A 27,782-nucleotide genomic window follows, 5' to 3' on the forward strand; every position below is an offset into this window, starting at 1 on the left:
CCTTTCAGGATGGTCTCATGACGCAGAAAGAGCAGAACACCGGAAGAGGTGTGTGTGCGCCGTTCGCTGTCAATGCAAACGAAAGAGAAGAGTCACAGCTAAACCCCTCATTAAAGACAAGATGGCAGGACTGCCCCGTAGGATCATTAAGGTAACTAACTGTTCAGTGCTTTACGAATTACACAGAATATTGTTGTTGTCTATGACCGATTCATGATGTCCTAGCTAGCAAATCCTGAAATGTTCCGCACTGACACTGTTAGCAATTTAGTTAGCTAGCATTTGCGGCAGCTGCAAAGTTACATCCGTTTCGTCCCTGCTCCTAATAATAAACCGAATAAAGGTGTGTTAAAAATACACCCACACTTGTAAAAGATGGAGAAGAAATGTGGCTTTTGTGTGGTTGTTTATTCGTTAATACACTATACACAGTGAATGTAGCATACTGACCAGAGTCTGAGCGCGTTAGCAATCAATATAACGTTAGCTTGCTAGTTAGTTAGCTAAAACGTTAGCCAGCCAGCCACCCATTCCAAATAGCTAGCTAACACTATAGCTATCTAGTCGTACATGTTTGTTGCAATGAATACACAATCAGACAGCCTACTCCCGTAACTGTGCCACAATATCAACGGCTGCAGTCTTTATTTTGGGCTAAATTGCTAATGAGTATAAAGATACTTAAGAGTTAAAATATTAAAGGGTCAATTTAGCAGGCAATTGAGTAAGCAATCAGAACATTACCATTGTGACAGATATTTCCCGTTAGGCCTGTGTTGCTAGCTAAGTTATAATATAGGCAGGGGCCAGGGCATAAGTGGGATCTCAGTTTTATGATCTTAATTGAAATGTATGGTTAGATTCCCCTTACCAGTCATCACTTCAAATAAAAGTTTATTGGTCTCCTACACAGACAGATTTGCAGGTGTTATAGCAGGTGCAATTCTTTGCTATGGTAGGGTAAATTCATTTGAATTGAGTCACTTTTTGACAGCAACTTCGAGCACCGTTATCTCTTCTTGAATGTTTTGGCATTCAGGTCCGAAAAGTCCCTTTCTGAGCATTTCTACAATGGGCAAATATGTATGGAAGGTTTCGTTCAAATCAAAAGGGGTGCTGTCAAAAAGTGTAGGGTGTCCAATCAAAAACGCATCCTTTGAATTGTGTAGAGAACCTCTAAGAAAACCAATGGTCCAAGCCTCATGTCTCTATCATAATCCGTTAAAAAGTTATTGGTTTTTACCATTGTGGGATGGCCAAAATTAGGGTGACTAACTCAATGGAGGCCAGAGAAAAAAACTGGTCAAAAATAAGTAAAATTGCACAGCAGAGCATCAACTAGGCTGGATGCTGTGCCAGAATGAAGGCTACCTGACAGGTTCACTTTCCCGTTGAACTCATCTTTCTTCTTGAATCTGCAGGACTTTAAACAATATAGATTTCGATTGAGACATGACATTGTATTTTCATATTTTAGTATAAGCTTTTCATATGAATGATTTTACATTTAATTCAGCTTGTGTCATCCTAATTTTGCTTTTTGTGACACGTGGAAACAACTTTGAAAACAACCACCACAATATGTAAAATCCTCAAGTTACTGTGAGAAAGCTGCACCGCTCTGTCAACAGAGCTCAGTGCTTATTTCGGATGTATTAGGTTACGAAATTTGATTTTTTTAATATACTGGTTATTAAATGTTGAAGACCGCACTGAACGATTCAGAACATGAATAAGAATAATTGTTTACGTAAAATGTATTTATAATATGAGGACGTGAAATTTCATCACCAAAACGCGTTTTCACTCACTCTGGCCAGAGTGGGTGGACACCCTAAGAAGTGATTGAATTCAAATGGCTTTACCAACTAGCTAGCTCCAACAGTGCAGTAGAATGTCTTGCAAATACAATACCAATACACAAATAATCAGAACAACAAATCAAGAAATGACAGAACTGGTCCAATGAACAATCCAGAGTAGATATATTATAGTGCGCATGTGTCAGAATCCAGAATATAAATATGTGGTGTGTATATAGACAGACAGTATATAATTAGTGAAGATCTGATTAGAAAGATAGCTAGCTAGTCATGTCACACCACAGCTGTCAGGGCTATAGGCCGAGACGCAGCAAATATTTTTGTTTAGCTAGCTATGCTGACACGAGAAGTGGGACATCAATAGAACATTTAATTTGACATACACAAGAGGAAGTGATTAGGCCTAGATGCACCAGTATACTAGAGGGTCCTTACATCCAGCACGTTCCCAGTGCACTTGGAGAAACTGTCATACAGCTGTTGTCACTCCTGAAGCTAGTGTAGCATAAAGATCAGGTCAGGAGAGAGTTGTAAGATTGGCGCAGAGGTGAACATCATACTATTAGCTATATACAGTGAGCTTAAGCTATTGTGCTATCACTTTGTGTGTTTATAATTATTGTTTTGTTCTCTCACTCCCTAGCCTAATTGTTCTCCGGTCTATCCTTCCAGTCTAGGCAGTTGTTTGTGTGGGTTGACTGTCTTCTTCACTCATTCACAGATCAATGAAGTCATGACACTGTCTATGCCCAGCATCTGCTCAGCCAGGGGACAACAGCGCCTTGTTTTCATTATCCCCCTGTCAAGTTGATGGCTCTCTGTGCTGAAACAGGCTAGGCTACATTGTGGATTCCAGAATGCCTTGTAGCTAGGTTATTAATCTATAAAACATTCACTTTGTTACAGTCAGCAAATTTGCAGGCTTCAAAGGAAAGTTACTACTAGTCGGCCTCTATCCTACAATTCATTTCAAAATTCTAAACTCGAGCCCCTCCAACATTGTGCCCCACACAGGGAATGCTGGGCTGTGCTTCCCATTCCCAAGTTCATTTGTCATTGGGAGTCGTCATTGAATCAATGCTATTATGCTAACAGAGAGGGGGACAGTCACACAGGTGGCGAGAGGGGATGGCTGCCGTTTTATGGACTTATTTTGTACATAATGTTGCTGCTACCGTCTCTTATGACCGAAAAGAGCTAAGATACAATTGACCAACATACAATTGCTTGATAATAAAATGGACGAACTAAAGGCACGAATATCCTACCAATGGGACATTAAAAACTGTAATATCTTATGTTTCACGAGTCGTGGCTGAACGATGACATGAATAACATAGAGCTGGTGGGTTATACACTGTATCGGCAGGATAGAACGGCAGCCTCTGGTAAGACAAGGGGTGGAGGTCTATGTATATTTGTAAACAACAGCTGGTGCACGATATGTAAGGAAGTCTCGAGGTTTTGCTCGCCTGAGGTAGAGTATCTCATGATAAGCTGTAGACTACACTATCTACCAAGAGCGTTTTCATCTATATTTTTCGTAGCTGTCTATTTACCACCACAAACCGATGCTGGCACTAAGACCGCACTCAATGAACTGTATACGGCCATAAGCAAACAGGAAAACGCTCATCCAGAGGTGGCGCTCCTAGTGGCCGGGGACTTTAATGCAGGGAAACTTTAATCCGTTTTACCTCATTTCGACCAGCATGTTTAATGTGCAAAGAAACTCTAGACCACCTTTACTCCACACACAGACGCGTACAAAGCTCTCCCTTGCCCTCCATTTGGAAAATCTGACCATAATTCTATCCTCATGATTCCTGCTTACAAGCAAAAACTAAAGCAGGAAGCACCAGTGACTCGGTCAGCAAAAAAGTTGTCTGATGAAACAGAACTGTTTTGCTAGCACAGACTGGAATATGTTTCGGGATTCTTCCGATGGCATTGAGGAGTACACCACATCAGTCACTGGCTTCATCAATAAGTGCATCGACGATATCGTCCCCACAGTGACTGTACGTACATACCCCAACCAGAAGCCATGGATTACAAGCAACATCCGCACTGAGCTAAAGGGTAGAGCTGCCGCTTTCAAAGAGTGGGATTTTAACCCAGAAGCTTATAAGAAATCCCGCTATGCCCCCGGACAAACCATCAAACAGGCAAAGCGTCAATACAGGACTAAGATCGAATCGTACTACACCTGCTCCGACGCTTGTCGGATGTGGCAAACTATTACAGACTACAAAGGGAAACACAGCCACGAGCTGCCCAGTGACACAAGCCTACCAGAAGAGCTAAATTACTTCTATGCTCGCTTCGAGGCAAGTAACACTGAAACATGCATGAGAGCATCAGCTGTTCCGGATGACTGTGTGATCACGCTCTCCGTAGCCGATGTGAGTAGGACCTTTAAACAGGTCAACATTAACAAAGGCCGCAGGGCCAGACGGATTACCAGGATGTGTACTCTGAGCATGCGCTGACCAACTGGCTAGTGTCTTCACTGACATTTTCAACCTCTCCCTGTCTGGGTCTGTAATACCAACATGTTTCAAGCAGACCACCATAGTCCCTGTGCCCAAGAACACTAAGATAACCTGCCTAAATGACTACCGACCCGTAGCACTCAGGTCTGTAGCCATGAAGTGCTTTGAAAGGCTGGTCATGGCTCACATCAACACCATTATCCCAGAAACCCTAGACCCACTCCAATTTGCATACCGCCTCAACAGATCGACAGATGATGCAATCTCTATTGCACTCCACACTGCCCTTTCACACCTGGACAAAAGCAATACCTATGTGAGAATGCTGTTCATTGACTACAGCTTAGCGTTCAACACCATAGTGCCCTCAAAGCTCATCACTAAGCTAAGGACCCTGGGACTAAACACCTCCCTCTGCAACTGGATCCTGGACTTCCTGACGGGCCGCCCCCAGGTGGTAAGGGTAGGTAACAACACATCCGCCACACTGATCCTCAACACGGGTGCCCCTCAGGGGTGCATGCTCAGTCCCCCCCCTCCTGTACTCCCTGTTCACTCATGACTGAATGGCCAGGCACGACTCCAACACCATCATTAAGTTTGCCGATGACACAACAGTGGTAGGCCTGATCACCGACAATGACGAGACAGCCTATAGGGAGGAGGTCAGAGACCTGGCCGTGTGGTGCCAGGATAACAACCTCTCCCTCAACGTGATCAAGGCAAAGGAGATGATTGTGGACTACAGGAAAAAGAAGAGGACCGAGCACGCCCCCATTCTCATCGACGGGGCTGTAGTGGAGCAGGTTGAGAGCTTCAAGTTCCTTGGTGTCCACATCACCAACAAACTAACATGGTCCAAGCACACCAAGACAGTCGTGAAGAGGGCACGACAAAACCTATTCCCCCTAAGGAGACTGAAAAGATTTGGCATGGGTCCTCAGATCCTCAAAAGGTTTTACAGCTGCACCATCGAGAGCACCCTGACTGGTTGCATCACTGCCAGGTATGGCAACTGCTCGGCCTCCGACTGCAAGGCACTACAGAGGGTAGTGTGTACGGGCCAAGCTTCCTGCCATCCAGGACCTCTATACCAGGCGGTGTCATAGGAAGGCCCTAAAAATTGTCAAAGACTCCAGCCACCCTAGTTCTCTCTGCTACCGCACGGCAAGCGGTACCGCAGTGCCAATTCTAGGTCCAAGAGGCTTCTAAACAGCTTCTACCCCCAAGCCATAAGACTCCTGAACATCTAATCAAATGGCTACCCAGACTATTTGCATTGCCCCCCACCCCTCTTTTATTATCTATGCATAGTCACTTTAATAACTCTACCAATATGTACATATTACCCCAATTACCTTGACTAACCTGTGCCCCGCACATTGACTCGGTACCGGTACCCCCTGTATATAGCCTCGCTATTGTTATTTTTACTGCTGGTCTTTAATTATTTGTTACTTTTATTTCGTATTATTTTATATTATTTTTTATTTGATTGTTAAAAAAAAACTATTGTATTCTTTCTAAAAACTGCATTGTTGGTTAAGGGCTTGTAAGTAAGCATTTCACTGTAAGGTTGTATTCAGCGCATGTGACAAATAATTTTTTTTTGAAAAATTTGATTTGAGTAAGAGAGGGAACACATATGATGGTTCGAGGTTGTTGGAAAAGGTGGGAGGGCTGGGAAGTTCTGGGAACTATTCTTAGTGGGCTTGGCCCCCTGAGCCCCTGTGAGCGTGTGACTGGTCCCAGGAGCCTCTCTCTTGTCTGTGTTTGGACTGTGGGTTTTTGTCTGTGGGTTATCTGAAACATTTCAGGAATCTCGCTCAGAGGTGCATTCAGGAAAAATAAAAAAAACAGCAGCATGAACAGTGGTTAATGATAGTCCACTCTTTTTGTTCCTCTATTAGTTGTCTCTCTCTCAAAGCTATCTGTAGCTTTAGGGCAATACCACAGTAATGGAATTATGCTTTGACTAACTTTTTTCACATTAATATGTATGCCAAACAAAAACCATTTGATTTCAAAGTTTAACAAACCATACAACTCCATGCACAATAACTACTTTATAGAATGTCCACAGAAAAATTTACAAAAACTAATTTAGTGAAAGAACTGTGCCGATGCATACTTTGGTAACGGAATTACATTAAAATCTCCCACAGGTATTTATGCGATAAGGTTTTCCAAAACCTCTTGAATATCTCTTCCAAATTAAGATTCAAAGATGTCTGCAGAAAGAATGGGGTATCAGCTATGACATGGCACCTTGAGTAAAAAACTTTTACAAAAACTAAAGGAATTACATCATGGGTCCCTGATCTGTACTACACAGAAAGGCATCATTATGGATATGAATGTCATACTCCTCATGTTTCACAAGTTTGGACATCACAGTAGAGTACAGCAGAGTAGATATACAATATAATGTACTGTATTGTACTGTACTCTGTGCTCTACTCACTGTACTGTGCAATACAAACTTGTGAAACATACACTACATGATCAAAAGTATGTGGACACCTGCTTGTCGAACATCTCATTCCAAAATCATGGGCATTAATATGGAGTTGTTATAACAGCTTCCACTCTTCTGGGAAGGCTTTCCACTAGATGTTGGAACATTGCTGCGGGGACTTGCTTCCATTCAGCCACAAGAGCATTAGTGAATTCGGGCACTGATGTTGGGCGATTAGGCCTGGCTCGCAGTCAGTGTTTCAATTCATCCCAAAGGTGTTCAATGGGGTTGAGCTCAGGGCTCTGTGCAGGCCAGTCAAGTTCTTCCACACCGATCTCGACAAACCATTTCTGTATGGACCTCTCTTTGTGCATGGCGGCATTGTCATGCTGAAACAGGAAAGGGCCTTCCCCAAACGGTTGCCACAAAGTTGGAAGCACAGAATCGTCTTGAAGTTCATTGCATGCTGTAGCGTTAAGATTTCCCTTCACTGGAACTAAGGGGCCTAGCCCGAACCATGAAAACAGCCACAGACCATTATCCCTCCTCCACCAAACTTTACAGTTGGCACTATGCATTGGGGCAGGTAGTGTTCTCCTGGCATCCGCCAAACCCAGATTTGTCCATCGGACATTCATCACTCCAGAGAACGCGTTTCCATTGCTCCGGAGTCCAATGGCGGCGAGCTTTACGCCACTCTAGCCGACGCTTGGCATTGCGCATGGTGATCTTAGGCTTGTGTGCGGCTGCTCGGCCATGTAAACCCATTTCATGTAGCTCCCGACGAACAGTTATTGTGCTGACGTTGCTTCCAGAGGCAGTTTGGATCTCTGTAGTGAGTGTTGCAACAGAGGACAGACGATTTTTACGCGCTTCAGCACTCGGCAGTCCCATTCTGTGAGCTTGTGTGGTCTACCACTTCGCGGCTGATCCGTTGTTGTTGCTCCTAGACGTTTCCACTTCACAATAACAGCACTTACAGTTGACCGGGGCAGCCCTAGCAGGGCAGAAATTTTACGAACTGACTTTTTGGAAAGGTGGCATCTTATGACTGTGCCACGTTGAAAGTCACTGTACTCTTCAATAAGGCCATACTGTCAATGTTTGTCTATGGCGATTGCATGGCTGTGTGCTCGATTTTATACACCTGCCAGCAACTGGTGTGGCTGAAATAGCAGAATCCACTAATGTCAAGGGGTGTCCACATACAGTACCAGTCAAAAGTGTGGACACACCTACTCATTCAAGGGTTTTTCTTTATTTGTACTATTTTCTACATTAGTGAAGACATCAAAACTATGAAATAACACATGGAATCATGTAGTAACCAAAAGAGTGTTTAACAAATTAAAATATATTTTAGATTATTTTAAGTAGCCAACCTTTGCCTTAACAGCTTTGCACACACTTGGCATTCTCTCAACCAGCTTTACCTGGAATGCTGTTCCAACAGTCTTGAAGGAGTTCCCACATATGCTGAGCACTTGTTGACTGATTTTCCTTCACTCTCCGGTCCAACTCATCCCAAACCATCTCAATTGGGTTGAGGTCGGGTGATTGTGAAGGCCAGGTCATCTGATGCAGCACGATATCACTCTCATTATTGGTCAAATAGCCCTTACACAGCCTGGAGATGTGTTGGGTCATTGTCCTGTTGAAAAACAGTCCCACTAAGCGCAAACCAGATGGGATGGCGTATCGCTGCAGAATGCTGTGGTAGCCATGCTGGTTAAGTGTGCCTTGGCTTCCAGTTCAAGCTCGCATCTACTACAAAACCATGGTGCTTGCCTACGGAGCTGTGAGGGGAACGGCACCTCCTTACATTCAGGCTCTGATCAGACCCTACACCCAAACGAGGGCACTACGTTCATCCACCTCTGGCCTGCTAGCCCCCCTACCTCTACGGAAGCACAGTTCCCGCTCAGCCCAGTCAAAGCTATTCGCTGCTCTGGCACCCCAATGGTGGAACAAGCTCCCCCACGACGCCAGGACAGCGGAGTCACTGACCACCTTCCGGAGACACTTGAAACCCTACCTCTTTAAGGAATACCTGGAATAGTATAACAGTAATCCTTCTACACCCCCACCCCCCATTGAAAAAAAAAAAAAGAAGTGGTTGTCCCACTGGCTATCCTAAATTGAATGAACCAATTTGGAAGTCGCTGGTTTCTTTGCAGCAATTCAACCTGATTCACGAACAGTTGATGTGTCTGTTACTTGAACTGTGAAGCATTTATTTGGGCTGCAATTTCTGAGGCTGGTAACTCTAATGAACGTATCCTGTAACTCTGGGTCTTCCTTTCCTGTGGTGGTCCTCATGAGAGCCAGTTTCATCATAGCGCTTGATGGTTTTTGCGACTGCACTTGAAGAAACGTTCAAAGTTCTTAATTTTCCGTATTGACTGACCCATGTCTTAAAGTAATGATGGACTGTTGTTTCTCTTTGCTTATTTGAGCTGTTCTTGCCATAATATGGACTTAGCCCTATTTGGTGAAAGACCATCTTCTGTATACCACCCCTATATTTTACATTTACATTTTAGTCATTTAGTGGATGCTCTTATCCAGAGCGACTTAGTTAGTGAGTGCATACATTTTCATACCTTGTCACAACACAACTGATTGGCTCAAACGCATTAAGAAGGAAATACATTCCACAAATTAACTTTTAACAAGGCACACCTGTTAATTGAAATGCATTCCAGGTGACTACCTCATGAAGCTGGTTGAGAGAATGCCAAGAGTGTGCAAAGCTGTCATCAAGGCAAAGTGTGGCTACTTTGAAGAATCGCAAATATAAAATAAATCAAAATATAACACTTTTTTTGGTTACTATTTGATTCCATGTGTGTTATTTCATAGTTTTGATGTCTTCACTATTATTCTACAATGTAATTTTAGCAAATGTATTGAAAATCTAATCAAATTGTATTTGTCACATACGTGTTTAGCAGATGTTATTGCGGGTGTAGCGAAATGCTTGTGCTTCTAGCTCCGACAGTGCAGTAATATCTAACAATTTCACAACATATACCCAATACACACAAATCTAGTAAGGAATAGGATTTAAGAATATATACATATATGGACAAGCAATGACTGAGTGGCATGGACTAAGATACAGTAGAATATTATAGAATAGAATACAGAATATACATATGAGATGAGTAGTGCAAGATATGTAACATTATTAATGTGACTAGTGGTCCATTTCTTAAAGTGGCCAGTGATTTCAATAGGCAGCAGCAGGTTGTAATGTGCTATGATGGCTATTTAACAGTCTGATGGCCTTGAGATAGAAGCTGTTTTTCATTCTCTCGGTCCCAGCTTTGATGCACCTGTACTGACCTCGCCTTCTGGATGATAGCGGGGTGAACAGGCAGTGGCTCAGGTGGTTGATGTCCTTTTTGGCCTTCCTGTGACATTGGGTGCTGTAGGTGTCTTGGAGGGCGGGTAGTTTGCCCCCGGTAATGCGTTCGAGCAGACCGCACCACCCTCTGGAGAGCCCTGCGGTTGCGGGCGGTACAGTTGCCGTACCAGGCGGTGATACAGCCCGACAGGATGCTCTCAATTGTGCATCTGTAAAAGTTTGTGAGGGTTTTAGGTGCCAAGCCACATTTCTTCAGCCTCCTGAGGTTGAAGAGGCACTGTTGAGCCTTCTTCACCACACTGTCTGCGTGGGTGGACCATTTCAGTTTGTCAGTGATGTGTACGCCAAGGAACTTGAAGCTTTCCACCTTCTCCACTGCGGTCCCGTCGATGTGGATAGGTGGGTGCACCCTCTGCTATTTCCTGAAGTCCACGATCATCTCAAAGTGGAGATGTTGTTTCCTACCTTCACCACCTGGGGGCGGCCCATCAGGAAGTCCAGGACCCAGTTGCACAGGGCGGGGTTCAGACCCAGGGCCTCGAGCGTAATGATGAGCTTGGTGGATACTATGGTGTTGAATGCTGAGCTATAGTCAATGAACAGCATTGTTACATAGGTATTCCTCTTGTCCAGATGGGATAGGGCAGTGTGCAGTGTGATGGCGATTATATCGTCTGTTGATCTATTGGGACGGTAAGCAAATTGAAGTGGGTCTAGGGTGACAGGTAAGGTAGAGGTGATATGATCCTTGACTAGTCTCTCAAAGCACTTCATGATGACAGAGGTGCTACGGGGCAATAGTCATTTAGTTCAGTTACCTTTGCTTTCTTGGGTACAGGAACAATGGTGGCCATCTTGAAGCATGTGGGAACAGCAGACTGGGAAAGGGAGAGATTGAATATGTCCGTAAACACACCAGCCAGCTGGTCTGCGCATGCTCTGAGGACGCGGCTAGGGATGCCGTCTGGGCCGGCAGCCTTGCGGGGGTTAACATGCTTAAATGTCTTACTCACGTCGACCACAGAGAAGGAGAGGCTACAGTCCTTGGTAGTGGGCCTCGTCGGTGGCACTGTGTTATCCTCAAAGCGGGCGAAGAAAGTGTTTAGCTTGTCTGGGAGCGAGACGTTGTGTCGGCGACGTGGCTGGTTTTTCTTTTGTAGTCTGTGATTGTCTGTAGACCCTGCCACATACGTCTCGTGTCTGAGCCGTTGAATTGCGACTCCACTTTGTCTCTATACTGATGTTTTGCCAGTTTAATTGCCTTGCGGAGTGAGTAGCTACACTGTTTGTATTCTGCCATATTCCCAGTCACCTTGCCATGGTTAAATGCGGTGGTCGCACTTTCAGTTTTGCGCAAATGCTGCCATCTATCCATGGTTTCTGGTTATGGTAGGTTTTAATAGTCACAGTTGGCACAACATCACCTATACACTTCCTGATAAACTCAGTCACCGTTTCAGTGTATTCGTCTAAATTATATTCGCAAGCTACCCGGAACATATCCCAGTCCGCGTGATCAAAACAATCTTGAAGTCTGGAGTCCGATTGGTCAAACCAGCGTTGAATAGTCCTTAGCACGGGTACTTCCTGTTTGAGGTTCTGCCTATAGGAAGGGAGGAGCAAAATGGAGTCGTGGTCAGATTTGCCGAAAGGAGGGCGGGGGAGAGCCTTATAACCATCCCGGAAGTTCGAATAGCAATGGTCGAGGATTTTAGCAGCGCGAGTACAACAGTCGATATGTTGATAGAACTTCGGCAGCCTAGTCCTCAAATTTGCTTTGTTAAAATCCCCGGCTGCAATAAATGCAGCCTCAGGATATGTGGTTTCCAGTTTGCATAAAGTCCAGTGAAGTTCTTTGAGGGCCGTCGTGGTATCGGCTTGAGGGGGAATAAACACGGCTGTGACTATAACCGAAGATAATTATCTTGGGAGATAATACGGTCAGCATTTGATTGTGAGGTATTCTAGGTCGAGTGAACAGAAGGACTTGAGTTCCTGTATGTTACTACAATTACACCATGAGTTGTTAATCATGAAACACAGTTACCGCCGCTCTGATATCCAATCGTTTTTCCCGGCTGTATGTAATGATACAAAACACTTTCTGAGCTAATAATGTCAAAAATAATACATACAAAAACAAAATACCACAAAGTTTCCTAAGAGCTAGTCGCGAGGCCGCCATCCTCGTCAGCGCCAGGTACTACAGAAATATGTAATTTACATAAGTATTCACACCCCTGAGTCTTGTTGCTTGCTAGCTACTCTGTTGACAGTTTGACAAGAACATGTGGTAGCTAACTAACTTGATAATTGTTTACAAACAAATTATTGAATGTGCTAGAAAGCTAAACTGCTAGCTAGTTGACTGCTGTGGCTAGCCAAAAAGTTGGATAATCTTATCATTTGAGGCTTTGAAAGTGTTCTTACACTATGATTTTGAACATTCAAAGCAACTGGGAAACGTCCATGGCAGGCACTGTTGTCACCTTAACTTGCTACATAACTTCTGAGTGATAGTAAGCATGAGCACTACCAACAATCAGCCTACACCACTGCGCACACACCCGTCGTCACTATGACAACTAGCGTAGCCATGTCAGCAAATGACAAAACTGATATGAGTGTTAAGGCCTGCAGTGTGAATAAGGCTTAAGAGCTTTGCACACCTGGATTGTACGATATTTGCCCATTTTAATTTTTTTATAAATATTATAGCCTCCTGAGTGGCGCAGTGGTCTAAGGCACTGCATCGCAGTGCTAACTGTGCCACTAGAGATCCTGGTTCGAATCCAGGCTCTGTCGCAGCCGGCCGCGACCGGGAGTCTCATGGGCGGCGCACAATTGGCCCAGCGTCGTCCAGGGTAGGGGAGGGAATGGCCGGCAGGGATGTAGCTCAGTTGATAGAGCATGGCGTTTGCAACGCCAGGGTTGTGGGTTTGATTCCCACGGGGGGCCGGTATAAAAAATAATGTATTCACTAACTGTAAGTCGCTCTGGATAAGAGCGTCTGCTAAATGACTAAAATGTAAATGTAAATGTATTCAAGCTCTGTCAAGTTGATTGTTGATCATGGCTAGACAGCCATTTAAGTCTTGCCATAGATTTTCAAGCCGATTTTAAGTCAAAACTGTAACTAGACCTCTCAGGAACATTCAATGTCGTCTTGGTAAGCAACTCCAGTGTAGATTTGGCCTTGTGTTTTAGGTGATTGTCCTGCTCAAAGGTGAATTCGTATCCCAGTGTCTGTTGGAAAGCAGTCTGAACCAGGTTTTCCTCTAGGATTTTGCCTGTGCGTATAGCTTTATTGTTTGTTTTTTTCCAAACAAAACTCCTTAGTCCTTGCCGATGACTAGCATACCCATAACATGATGCAGCCACCTCCATGCTTGAAAATATTAAGTGGTACTCAGTGATATGTTGTTGGATTTGCCCCAAACATAATGCTTTGTATTCAGGACAAAACGTTAATTTCTTTGCCACATTCTTTGCAGTATTACTTAAGTGCCTTGTTGCAAACAGGATGCATGTTTTGGTATATTTGTATTCTGTACAGGCTTCCTTCTTTTCACTCTGTCATTTAGGTTGGTATTGTGGAGTAACTACAATGTTGTTGATCCATCCTCAGTTTTCTCATATCTCAACTATTAAACTCTGTAACTGTTTTAAAATCACCATTTGCGTCATGGTGAAATCCCTGACAGGTTTCCTTCCTTTCCGGCAACTGAGTTAGGAAGGAAGCCTGTATCTTTGTAGTGGCTTGGTGTATTGATACACCATCCAAAGCCTAATTAATAACTTCACCATGCTCAAAGGGATATTTAGCGTCTGCTTTTTTAATTTTTACACATCTACCAATCGGTACCCTTTGCGAGGCATTGAAAAACCTCCCTGGTCGATTGAGGGACCTTGCAGATAATTGTATGTGTGGGGTACAGAGATGGGATAGTAATTCAAAAATCATGTTAACCACTATTATTGAACACACAATGAGTTTATACAACTTATTATACGATTTGTTAAGCACATTTTTACTCCTGAACTTATTTAGCCTTGCTAAATCCAGGCTCTGTCGCAGCCGGCCGCGACCGGGAGACTCATGGGCGGCGCACAATTGGCCCAGCGTCGTCCAGGGTAGGGGAGGGAATGGCCGGCAGGGATATGTAGCTCAGTTGATAGAGCATGGCGTTTGCAACGCCAGGGTTGTGGGTTCGTTTCCCATGGGGGGCCAGTATTATTTTTTTTATTTTTTTATATATAAAATATGTATTCACTAACTGAAAGTCGCTCTGGATAAGAGCGTCTGCTAAATGACAAAAATTTTAAATGTAAATGTTTTTGTTAATTTCAAAAATGTTCTACAAACAAATTTCCACTTTGACATTATGGGGTATTGTGTGTAGATCAGTGACACAAAATGTCAATTTAATCAATTTAAAATTGAGGCTGTAACACAAAATGTGGAAAAAGTAAAGGGGTGTGAATACTTTCTGAAGGCGCTGTAGGTCAACATGTAAACAATGTGGGAGTAGCTATTCTCTGCTTCAGATGACCGATGCCCATAAGGCCTGTAATGCCATCATACTGTATGTCTATGGCTTCATTGGCGATGCATGCCATATGATAAGCTGCTAAATGAATTTTATATAGCTGATATAATGAGAGAGCGTGAAAATCAAATAAAACAGATTGGAGATCTTACAACTAGACAAAAAAGAAATGTTCATTTTCGAGAAACAACACAGACACATTAGAGACAGAACCCCTTCCCGTCTTTATTGCAGGATTGTGATATGTGATTAATCAACATTGATACATCATTTGGAATAGTAGTTTAACAATTAAAACAGTTTAAACACATAGATGAATCAACACTTCATCACTTCAAAATGTACAAATAAGCTAACGCGTATGTAAAGATTAGACATCTTAGTCTAAACAACAATGGATACTTGAGTAGTAGCAAGTAGGCTATTATTACTAAACATAATTTCAGGTGAACAAAAAAACTCCATACCAGCGGTGGCCAACCTTGCTCCACTGATCCCTGATCTACTGGGTGAGCAGACGTCTATTCCAGCCCAGCAATAGCACACTTGATTATCAACTCATTAGATTTGATAAATTGAATCAGGTGTGTTATTGCTGGTTGAAACCGAACCCTGCATATTCAGAAGACCTCCAGCAGGGTTGGCCTGCTCCAATTGTAATAGGTTTATACATTGTGTGTGATGTTTAACTGTGTTTTTGTATACAACGTTTGCTAACATAGGTAGGCCTACACATATAACCCATGGCATATAGGATATATGACTGTTGGCCACACTAGCATTGGCAACAACTACCCGGACGGAAAACAGTGAAACAGTGACGCACATAACGCACAGCACCCCTTCTACGGGCAAGTGGGGAAGGGTTCTTGAAATGTAGCATCCAATCAAAATTCTGCAATTCAATTGTTTTTGCAATACAACATTCTGCAGACCTTCACGGGAGGCATGACAACGTAATTTTGGAGGTATGGCAACGCGAGACTACCAATTTCGTAACGGTATTACAAGTTTTAATCACTTAATAATGTATAAATAATTGATATCGGTAAAATCAATAACTAATTGGTAGGGCTACCATTACTTGTTACTTCTGTGAACTTTCATTATCCTCCCTCTTCATGAGGGAGAGACATTTGAAAATATCTTAAAGATATGTGGGTTTTTGGTAAGAATTACAAGGCACAAAGAAGTGTTTCTTAAACTTAGAAGGTAAACAATTTCTCAAACGAAATATGTGTTGATATTAATTGGCAGGCGTCTTTCTCAACATTGTTGGGTTTTGATGCATTTCTGATACCTTTTTAAGACTTTTTCTGGTAAATGTTTTCTAAGTCCCCTTTTCCATTTGTTCATCCAGAACTCAAACCCTTTAGTCATGCGTAATTTTTTAAGATAGAAAATGTTTGAAAAAGAATCCATGCCTTCATTTCCCCAAAATATAGTCGCTATAGCTTTTCATTTGAAACACAATTTGTAATACTCCTATGAACTAGACATGTTGGTGCTCATGGGTCGTTTTAGATGGAAATGCCATTTAGATGCATGAAATGTGAATTTGTTATATACAGTGCATTCGGAAAGTATTCAGACCTTGACTTTTTCCAAAAAATTTTACGCTACAGCCTTATTCTAAAATAGATTAAATAGTTTTTTCCCTCAATCTAAACACAATACCCCATAATGACGAAGCAAAAACTGTTTTTTAGAAATTTCGGCTAATTTATTTATATATATATATTTTTTAACTGATTACATTTACATAAGTATTCAGACCCTTTACTCAGTACTTTGCTGAAGCACCTTTGGCAGCGATTACAGCCTCGAATCTTCTTGGGTATGACGCTACAAGCTTGGCACACCTGTACTTGGGGAGTTTATCCCATTCTACTCTGCCGATCCTCACAAGCTCTGTCAGGTTGGATGGGGAGCGTCGCTGCACAGCTATTTTCAAGTCTCTCCAGAGATGTTCAATTGGGTTCAAGTCCGGGTTCTGGCTGGTCCACTCAAGGACATTCAGAGACTTGTCCCGAAGCCACTCCTGCATTGTCTTGGCTGTGTGCTTAGGGTCGTTGTCCTGTTGGAAGGTGAACCTTCGCCCCAGTCAGGTCCTGAGCGCTCTGGAGCAGGTTCCCATCAAGGATCTCTCTGTACTTTGCTTCGTTCATCTTTCCCTCGATCCTGAGTAGTCTCCCAGTCCCTGCCGCTGAAAAACATCCCCACAGCATGATCTTGTCACCACCATGCTTCACCGTAGGGATGGTGCCAGGTTTCCTCCAGACGTGACGCTTGGCATTCAGGCCAAAGAGTTCTATCTTGGTTTCATCAGACCAGATAATCTTGTTTCTCATGGTCTGAGAGTCCTTTAGGTGCCTTTTGGCAAACTCCAAGCGGGCTGTCATGTGCCTTTTACTGAGTAGTGGCTTCCGTCCGCCTGATTGGTGGAGTGCTGCAGAGATGGTTGTCCTTCTGGAAGGTTTTCCCATCTCCACAGAGGAACTCTAGAGCTCTGTCAGAGTGACCATCAGGTTCTTGGTCACCTCCCTGACCAAGGCCCTTCTCCCCCGATTGCTCAGTTTGGCCGGGCGGCCAGCTCTAGGAAGAGTCTTGGTAGTTTCAAACTTCTTCCATTTAAGAATGATGGAGACCACTGTGTTCTTGGGGACCTTTAATGCTGCATAAATGTTTTGGTACCCTTCCCCAGATCTGTGCCTCGACACAATCCTGTCTCGGAGCTCTACGGACAATTCCTTCGACATCATGGCTTGGTTTTTGCTCTGACATGCACTGTCAACTGTGGGACCTTATATAGACAGGTGTGTGCCTTTCCAAATCATGTCCAATCAATTGAATTCACCACAGGTGGACTCCAATCAAGTTGTAGAAACATCTCAAGGATGATCAATGGAAACAGGATGCACCTGAGCTCAATTTCGAGTCTCATAGCAAATGGTCTGAATACTTATGTAAACAATTTGTAAAACAATTAAAAATAAGAACATTTTTTGCAAACATTTCTAAAAACCTGTTTTCGCTTTGTCATATTGGGGTATTGTGTGTAGATTGAGGGGAGGGGGGTATTTAATGAATTTTAGAATAAGGCTGTAACGTAACAAAATGTGGAAAAAGTCAAGGGGTCTGAATATTTTCCGAATGCACTGTATTGGTATTTTAGGCTACTATGGGCAAGTGAAGAGGAATAGGCCCGTAAAAGTCCATTGTTGTTGCTGCACGTGCAGTATTCCTGTTGCTGCACGTGCAGTATTCCTGTTACAGGTGTCACCCAGCCTCTTGCATTACCATAAGGCCGTATCAGCTGGCTTATGTTCCGTCACGTTGAGAAGGGTGTGTGTTTCTCCAGGGCCTAAAATTAACACCCGCCACCTGCCAAATACTGGTAGATTTTGGCATTGGTGTGTAACATTTATACTTCACCAGCCACGTTGGCGGGTGGTCAGGGCTCCACAGTGCGAGCATTTCACTCGCATTTTTTAATAAAAATAGTCAAGTATGATCACCTTTACAGTAAAATAAATGCTGCAGTAGCAGTTTTCAAAGTATTTCCGCCGTTTTGTTTCATAGCTGGTAAATTAATCGCACAAAGTCAAAGAACTACGAATCCTATATAGCCTATCCCACCTCGCGCAATAACACTGCCAGGCTCTGCGCATGTGAAGAGCTGAGTGAAATATTCATTTTTAGAAGCGCTGCGCACAGTTATAAAAGTTGGTCTAATTTAATTGAAACTAAAGTATACTGAAGTGAGACTTTGTTTCTTGGCAATTTACATTGTTATGTTCACAAACTAGGTTGTTTTTCTATGTTTGAGTTTCAACTGCTAGGGAAGAGAAGACTAAGCTTCTACTAGTAAAACTCAATCTCACAGATACAAACATGACTCCAGGCGCTCTACCACGGTACTCTCCACGGTTTAAATGGGCAGGTGAACATTTATCTTATCTGTGACATTTTGGTTAAAAGACTCAGGTCACAAAAAAAAGTATTAAATAATATAATATAATAATATGCCTTTTAGCAGACGCTTTTATCCAAAGCGACTTACAGTCATGCGTGCATACATTTTTTTTGTGTATGAGTGGTCCCGGGGATCGAACCCACTACCTTGGCGTTACAAGCGCCGTGCTCTACCAGCTGAGCTACAGAGGACCACATTATTATGTATTATTCAATACACCACATTAGTTACTTCTTACTAGTAATACATATTGTTTTAGAAACATTACAAAGCATACTCATGTTTTTTTATGTTTTGTTGGTGTAATCTTTGTGACAAAATAAATATTTTGGCAGGTAAAAAATCTGAGTGGCTGGTCGATTTTTAAATCTACCTGCAACAGTGGCTGGTGGACAAAAAAGTAAATGTTATGCCCTGGTCTCAGCCCTGAGCCGGGGGCACTTGGCTTCCATGATGAGCTAGTCAGCCTACAAGATGTACTCTTCTGCAGTGGTTGATGGGGAAACTTAGCCCTAGTTGTCACCTGGGTCGTATTCATTAGGAAAACATTTTGGAAAGGTTTGCAACGGAAAACAAAAATGAGTAGACTCAGCTGCCTGATATTCTGCTATAGACCCACTAAGCGTAGTGACTCACTGCTAGCTGCCTAGTAGGAGGCGTGGGCCAGGACAGGTTGCTTATGTTTTCTCCATCCATTTGCTAGAGAAATGTTAGGCTAGATGTTTTGGGCTGTAGGCAATGTCTTTGAAAGATTGATCAGTCCTAACACTGAAATTAGTGGATTTTCTTAGTACTGTAAGGGATGAGTAAGCAGGGGAACAAACTTACAAATGTGCCTGCTGAACAATGGTTACCACCACTAGATTGATAGATTCATAAATACAGACCAACATACTCAGTGTTTGTGTGTCTGTATTTGCATCTAGGCCTAACACTGTTTGTATCTCTGTCGTTTGTCAGGAGACTCAGCGCTTGATGGCAGAGCCTGTTCCAGGCATCAAGGCGGAGCCTGACGAAGGTAACGCCCGCTACTTCCATGTGGTCATCGCCGGGCCCCAAGACTCGCCCTTCGAAGGCGGCACGTTTAAACTTGAACTCTTTCTTCCCGAGGAATACCCCATGGCAGCTCCAAAAGTACGCTTTATGACCAAAATATACCACCCCAACGTAGACAAGCTGGGAAGAATATGTCTAGACATATTGAAAGGTAAGGGGCACTTGACTTGCGTCATTTTGCACCAACATGGTAGCCTGGCATCCAAACTGATTTTGCTATGTTTCACTGTTGTTTCAGTTCAGGTTAAGTAAACCAACAGTGCGACCATTTTACTTGCATATGCACCTAAATATTTTGCTGTGCGACCTGGAATTTTTATTTAGGAGCACCAGTGCGCCTAGAAAAAAATGATAGTTGTTGCAATGATTACTTCACTGTACCGCAGCCCCTTAGAGCCACTGAGAGTACACTGAGCGCAGATTCATGCACATCATGCTTGCACCATTACTACAAAGAAAACAGCTTGTTACCTCATTTTTCATTGTGCTCCTAAATTTATTTGCGCTCCTACATTTTTCAACTTAGGTGCTCACATGCTCCTTTAAAAAAAGTTCAACGTAGAGCCCTGGAGCGCAATGTTCAGTCAGGTTTAATCAGGCCACCAACATGGCAGGTTTTGTCAATACAACATGGCTGCTTGAACACAAATAATATTTAGTCTGAGGTTGTTAGCAATAACATGGCAAATGATGTCCTGAAAGCAATTAAAAAATTGAGTAGGTGGTAGCAGGTGCAGCTAATACAGGGACAGATATTCCTTTCATCCCCCTAATAGGTTAGGTTTAGGAAGGGATTATCTGATTCTAGGTCTGACATTTAGGGACATCTACCTTTCTGGAAATATCAAAATATATTTGACCTGTTTTATCATCAAAAGTATCTATGTACAATCGAAGATAATCATATCATCATCTGACTGATAACAGATAGCTAGGGCCCACCTGCGACAACGGTATCTAGCTAGCTGTACACCGGTAGACATTGTCCTTCGTCCCCGCCTGTCGGGCAGTGTTTTCCCATAGTTCTGTTAAAGACGGCGAGGGCAGGTGTTCGACAGGTGGGAGCGAAGGAAACTGTGTGCTAGCTTAGCCAGCTAGTCCGGTACACAGCAGGCGGGGGCTACACCATGTGCTAACTAGCCATGTGTGCTAGCAAACTAGCTAGCACACTGTGTCGCTGGTTAGCTAGCACACGGTATCGCCCCAGCCTGCTGTGCTAGCGGTAGGCGGGGGCAACCGGTAGACAGTGTCCTTCGCCCCCGCCTGTCGGGCACTGTTTTCCCGCAGTTCTGTTAACGACGGTGAGGGCAGGTGTTCAGCAGGTGGAAGCAAAGGACACTGTCTACTGGTGCCAACCCTGCTAGCTAGTAAGGAGGACTCAGGGAGGCGGGGGCGAAAAAACTCAGGAATGCCCACATGCAGGAATGCCCCGATTTGCAGGCTGCAGTTGCACACTATTGGCGCTCTCTCTCCATGCCACTTTCCACACAGACCAAGCCCCGCCCCCTGTCACTCAAGCAGCGCAGAAGGGCGGCAGTTGTTGCTCGACCACTTGTATTCAGTCTGCATGGTCAATGCAGTACATGCAACAAAAATGTTGACGACCATGAAGCAGATTTTCTGCTTTGCTTCTTAATATAAACTATAATTACACATAGTTTGTGTATCTTACTGTCTGCAAACAGCTAGTTTGTCTTTTCTTAGCAAGTTGTGGCTAACAAATCGTTTTAGCCGCAAATGCTAATAGCTAGTTAGCTGGCTAGCTAACTAATAAATGTACTAGTCAGAGCGAACGTAGCTAGCTAATACAGCCTGATACCTAAATCAGCATATTTTTTTGTGCAAAAGTATCTTCTAAATCAAAGAGGAATAGGCGAAGCATGAATGTTAGCTACATGAAGTATCTAATAAAAAACATTTAATGTAGCCAAAGATTATAGGGTCCCCTAGGAAACACTAACCAACGCGTTCCTACCCTGTCACAATAACACCTCCCTGGCTTTTTCATTCGTTATCATGTCAAACAGCACTCTATTCAAAGTGCCCACTATTATATACTAACTATCTACCTAACTTTCGAACGTTGCTATGGGAACAGCCAAACAACAGGAAGTGAGGGATTCGACTTCCGCTTTACTTCCCTACTGAAGCCTGCCGGTGGCAAACTTGCCAGAGTAAATCATTTGAAAGAGTACATTTATAGAGTATATAAGTCAAGTAAATAAGTGTAAGTGTAATTTTATATTTATTTCATTCAAGTTCGCTAACGTTAGCTAGACTTACTAGTAGGCTAGTTCTGTTGTGATAATAACGTTAGTTGTGTTGTGTTAAGGCCCGGGTCATCCACCAAGCCAATAACAATAACGATAACTATAAAATGTTGGTGAGCATCCACACTAGAGGAAAGTTTATTGTTCTCCAGTCCTACACCTGTCAATCCACTGATCAACGCATCCTTCTGCACGCTGCCTATTAATAAGGTGGTAACACAAGACCATTCATGAGGTCTGGTCTGGTTCAGATCATTCAGTGCTTTCAGGGTGTGTTCATTGTCATAGTGACAACTGCAAATAATACTTCAATGTATACACGTAGGCCTAATGAAAAATAATATAGTAACTTGTATTTAAATGTAGCAATTCAACAACAAACGCCATTTAGCCTGCACATCTTTTACAGCATGTCATTGCCTTGTTGCTCAAGTGGTTTGCAAGTGATTTCCATTTTTCTAATGGTTGTCAATTCCTTTGGGTCTTCGTTTTCACTGTGCTCATCTCTGTATGTCCTGTGCAACTATTTGCAATGCATCAGTGCAATAATGTTATCATAACTTGCCAAAAGTGATCACACCAATGCACCTTTTCTCCTCACATTTCCTCGACATGCATTTTCTATGCTGTAGGCCTGTTTTACATTCAGCAATTAGCAAGCCTGCTTCATTCCCCAAATAGGCTATTAGGTCTAGTATAAAAAATGATCTAAATAAATGTCCTATAGCTTTTGTAGCCTATAGCTTTTCCTGGGATTTCACGAGAAGAGAGATGCCTATTGCGGAGAGGCTTGCGTAGCCTATAGCCTGTTGCGCTCGGGAGCAGCTGGAAGAGAGAGGCTAGTGATGTGTAGCCGAAGTAAGAAGCTAGATATTACACCATTCATTAGCTAAATATTAGGGCTATAGGCTAAATATTTACCTGTCAAAGTCCAAGAAAAATAAGTTAACAGATTATGAAATGGCAGATCTGTAGTGCGTTCCTCCAGGCTGCACTCTGTGGTCCCCGGGCTACAACAACACAGTGCAATGAGGAATTTATTATTGTTAAAGTGAATACACAATTATTTTAAACTGCAGCGATGTAGGCTAATTTGAATAACCGCTCACATGTCCTGTTTTGTTTCATGCCGAAATAACTGCATAGGCCAACAGCCTAGGCCTGGTTATGCAACCATTTGGATCAGTTTGGGTCTATTCTCGACAGTTTAGAAGGACCAGAAAGGTACATTGGCAGGCCACTCATATGGTATAGGCCTATTTTGTCAGGATGTAGCTTTTTAAGATAGGCCTACTATAGGAAAATATGGGCTTCTCCTTCCAACTCCCCGTCCGTTAATTCTGTAGCCTATTTTACATTCAGCAAGCAAGAAAAAGTGTGCATCTCTTCTTCAATAGGCTATTAATAGGCTAAAGAAAATAAGTCTAAATAAGTGTCCAACAAGCTTTTGTAGTCTGGCTTTTCCTGGGACTCCAAGATTTAAAAGGAATAGCCGTGGCAGCTGAGAGGCCAGGTGCGTAATTATGTAACAGAACAATGAAGACAGACCGTCTCGAGATGTAGCCTATAGCCTAACATGCTGACCACACCACACCGCTCGCGCGAGCATTGCGAGCGTCTGTGTAGCCAGGCGCTAAAATAGTTATATTTGTGACACTTGACGCGCTGCAAGTCGCCTCATTGGTTTTTAGGAGCATATACCCATGTGGGTGATTGAAAGATAAACTGAGGTCCACACTCCAGTCCAGTTGGTGGTGGTAATGCACCTTAAAGTTGGTTGCCAACCGCCATATAAAGTCAGACGAAGAAGACGACTGAAGGAGAGATTACTAGAAACTAACTCTGTTTACCCTTTTATCTGTGGGTTAATTGTTGGAGTAGAGGACCTTGTGCATGTCAAGTAAAATAACAACCCAATGTTTACATCCCAGGACAAATTAGCTAGCAACAGCAAGCTAGCTAGCTAAATTGCCATGAATGTTTAATGCTTTTCGACCTGTCCCCAAATGAATGTAGTTTGTTCAGAGTTCGTTTTCATATTTCAATCTGCGTGTCCTGATCGCGTCTGGCGTGGATGGACAAAATCAACATGTGCCCGGTCTAGTCAGCATGTAAGAGCCAATTTATGCTTGATCCGAAAATGTGGTCGGAGGCGCCGTATGGATGGTGTGACTCAATTGCAGAGGCCAAATTGAGCTCCGTACCGCATCGCTGTGCACCTCTAAAATGTAACAATGCGGAGGGCTCCATATAGCACCGCATTGACATGATTGGTTGATGGTAGGTGAGGGCGGGAGGTCCTGTTTTAACAAAAACTGACTTCCTTTACAACTTACTTCAAAATAGTGCTGCTCGGCGAAGCGCAAGAAGTATGAATGCCCGGTCTTCTGCAGAGGCCGTATCACCATAAATGCTGCACGGCCCATGCAGATGTCGGATTGACTATGCAGCACCTTTAACTTAGAAGCTTATGCATATTAGCCCATTATTCATAAGCTCAATCTTAGGCTTAATACTGCAGTGAATATATCCAGTCAATTTACACAGCGAAATAAAAAAGTTGATCAGACAATGAAGTCATAGGTAGCATTGTGTGCACTCCCGAGGCTGCGCTGAGTGCGCTCCCTCCCTGCATCTAGGGTTTTTTCTCTGCAGTTTAGCCTAAAAGGTCCAGCCACATTAGCAGGACAGTTATATGGTGTATTTTGTTATGATGTATCAGCTAACAGAAACATGCTAATGCAGGGATTTCTAGTAGCGTGCATATTAATTATGATAATGCAGGAGCACGGAGGTTGTATCCATAGTTTCCACTTTTGGCTTGCATGTTTTTAGTGTTCGAAAATGAGGTAGATAAAATTAGAATATTCTAATTTATTTCCATAATTCCAACAGTTCACCCAAGTGTATTGATCTAAGTCAAATTACCATTGCAGTATTTGGTAAAAAATAAGGCCTAGATTTTTTTCCCCATATCGTGCAGCCCTATGTGGCAGTGTGGAAATTATCTCAAATGAGTGCAGAATGGAGAAAAACACATTTCGAAATCGCTTAGAATGTATGTTGCCACCCTAGGGTCATGCACTACTCACAAAGCAAATGTATAACTTGTATTATTCAAAAACATCATACCATCAACATTTTGAAAAATATTGTGATATGATATTTTGGCCTTAACGCCCAGCCCTAACAGATACAGGGGAGATGAGACGGCTTTAACTGTCTGTTACACTGCTGCATCTGCTCTGTATCTCTGTCATACACATCAGTGAGTTCAGGCTCATTAGTGGGACAGGCCTGGGCATTGTTTCCTACCATATACCCACTGCATTAGAATCATGTTTGGCCTGCGAGCGCTATGAGGGATTTTCCTTTTTAATCTCACCCAAAAGATCAAGGGCCTCTCAGATTACACTTTTGACCTCCCACTCGAGCCGCATATCCCCATTGCTGCGACATGCCACTAGCTGCCTCACCACTGCCCCTATCGCTCAAAATGGATACATTGCTCAGACTTCTCTTCCTTCATCCCTCACTTTCTCCCCCTCCTCATTTGTACTTTTTTGTTTTCATATAAAATCTCCTTTCACAGATAAATGGTCTCCAGCCTTACAGATCCGCACAGTTCTGCTATCAATCCAGGCATTACTAAGCGCTCCTAACCCTGATGATCCTCTAGCGAATGACGTTGCGGAGCAGTGGAAATCCAATGAAGCTCAAGCCATAGAGACAGGTGAGTCTTGATGAAGCCCGGCTCTGAGCAGTGAACGCCTCCATAGTGCATTCCTACCCACTCTCCACACCCACTTGCCTGGGTCATGTTCGTTATGGCATGCAACAGAAAGGGAAAGTTAACTATTTTTTTTAGACAAGTCCAGGGAGTTCCTGTTTATTTTCTTGTGTGTTTGATGCCCAGTGAACACAACCCTGTTAAAATTTTACACAGTAGCTCAGTCTCTCAATGCAGCCTACCATTCAGCCAATCCAACACTGAATAATTTTGGTGCTAATGCTCTATCTTGCTGGTAACTTTAGATGCTACACCTTATGAACTCATGACTTAATTTGATATAAACATTTAATTTGTATATTGTAGCTTTTTTACTCTGTGGCCTACCCTGCAAAGCAAGTACAAATGTGACGGAGTTACAACTTGAAGCCTCAAGGATTCAACCGAAAGACTAATAAATAGCTGACTCACCAGTCAACACAGCATTTCGTTTTTCGATCTACACTTGCTTTCTGAGCTCATCTCTCTTCCTTATTTTGTGTTGCAGCCCGGACCTGGACCAGGCTTTACGCTCAGAACAACATAGAAGTTTAGAAAAGGCGACAAGCTGAGCGAAACCAAGCGGGAAGTCAGTGTGAACACAAATTCCTCATGTTCTGCCAAGACCACTTCTTCTTCCTACTTCATTTGCATTTAAAGGACACCGTCTTGGAGGGAAAAAAGTTATTATAATAAAAAATAAAAACACATTTAAGGAATATTAAAAAAGAGGAAAAAAAGACCAGTGAATTGGTGATATAAGAAAAATGGAAAAACCTGACTTGTTGTGTTTGTCGTAATTCACTACTGTTCAGATGCATGGGCAGATCTAACTCACCTCCTGGTGTTCTTTTTCCATAGTTTTGGGAGGAAACCACCAATATCCGCTTTAACGAGCTTCGTACGAAAAATTAAAATAAAAGTGTTGTTTGTCAGTCCAATGTTTGTTTCGGGGGTAGGGTAGGATTTATTGTCCAAGATTGCCTAACTTTTTACTTTTCTTTTAACTTTGTTGTCGCTCGTGATGCTGGTTGTTTATTGAAAGCAGCTGATTAGCCCCATGTAATAGACAAACCCTTTGAGACAGACTATGGATGGACTCATTCCTCTGTAGAAGGCCTACTAGCAAAACAACATCAACCTAGCTCCTGCTAAACCACATCTCTGACTTGAATATTAAATACAAGTAACAATATAATGACTAAACAATTAATCTGAGCTTGCCATCATCACGTTTAACTGTTAAAACCGCTGTCCATGTAGAGACCCTAACGTAGGCTTGTAACCTTTGTGTGGGTGTGGGAGGGCGATAGGGATGGTGGGGACAGGAATTCCATACTTCTGTTATTCTGTCTTTTTATTTTATTTGAATGTTTCCCTGACATGGGTCTACTACAGTGGAGGCTGGTGGGAGGAGCTATAGGAGGATGGGCTCATTGTAATGGCTGTAATGGAGTCAAACGTGGTTTACATATGTTTGATACGTTCCATTGAATGCATTCCAGCCATTACAATGAGCCCGTCCTCCTATAGCTCCTCACACCAGCCTCCTCTGTAATACTAATGACTCTCTGGCTACATGGCTCTTTTAGCTTCTTGTTCTTCCTGTTTGTCACAATCTGTTACAAGACACAACTGTTGACTTCCTCCCCATGGCATTTATTTAAGGAAATAATAAGGGGGCGCATTGGAGTTGTCAGTTCGGCAGTGTGTGATGAGGGGAATTGTGTTCGAAGGGGTTGTGGGGAGGTAAGGGGGTGGGGGGTGGGGGGTGGGGGGGATCACGGAACAACAAAAGATCAAAGAAGTGTCTCAACTGTCAATATTTGTCTTTGGTTTGAAAAGTCTGTATTCAATTCAATGTAAATTCATTCTTTCTATTAAGTGGAAAATGTTTGCCTGCTCTCCGAATGGTATGAAAACAGTCCACCTGCTTTTTTTTTTTTTCTGTAAATAAAATCTGTTGATTAATAAGAAAATGTTGTAAGCCTTTGTTTTTTGAGGAAGTAAGGACA

General features: G+C 42.9%; 1 protein-coding gene across 1 annotated transcript; it reads left to right on the forward strand.

Annotated features, from left to right (window-relative positions):
* Positions 1-51: 51 nt before the first annotated feature.
* On the forward strand, positions 52-27,736 carry LOC311136884 (ubiquitin-conjugating enzyme E2 N). The gene is made up of 4 exons (XM_084171198.1): positions 52-151; positions 19,633-19,879; positions 25,591-25,731; positions 26,276-27,736. The coding sequence occupies exons 1-4, from the start codon at positions 122-124 to the stop codon at positions 26,320-26,322; spliced, it is 465 nt and encodes a 154-aa protein (XP_084027324.1). The 5' UTR covers positions 52-121; the 3' UTR covers positions 26,323-27,736.
* Positions 27,737-27,782: the final 46 nt, after the last annotated feature.

This window comes from Coregonus lavaretus (genome assembly GCF_964263955.1).
Source record: "Coregonus lavaretus genome assembly, chromosome: 11".
Classification (NCBI taxonomy): domain Eukaryota; kingdom Metazoa; phylum Chordata; class Actinopteri; order Salmoniformes; family Salmonidae; genus Coregonus; species Coregonus lavaretus.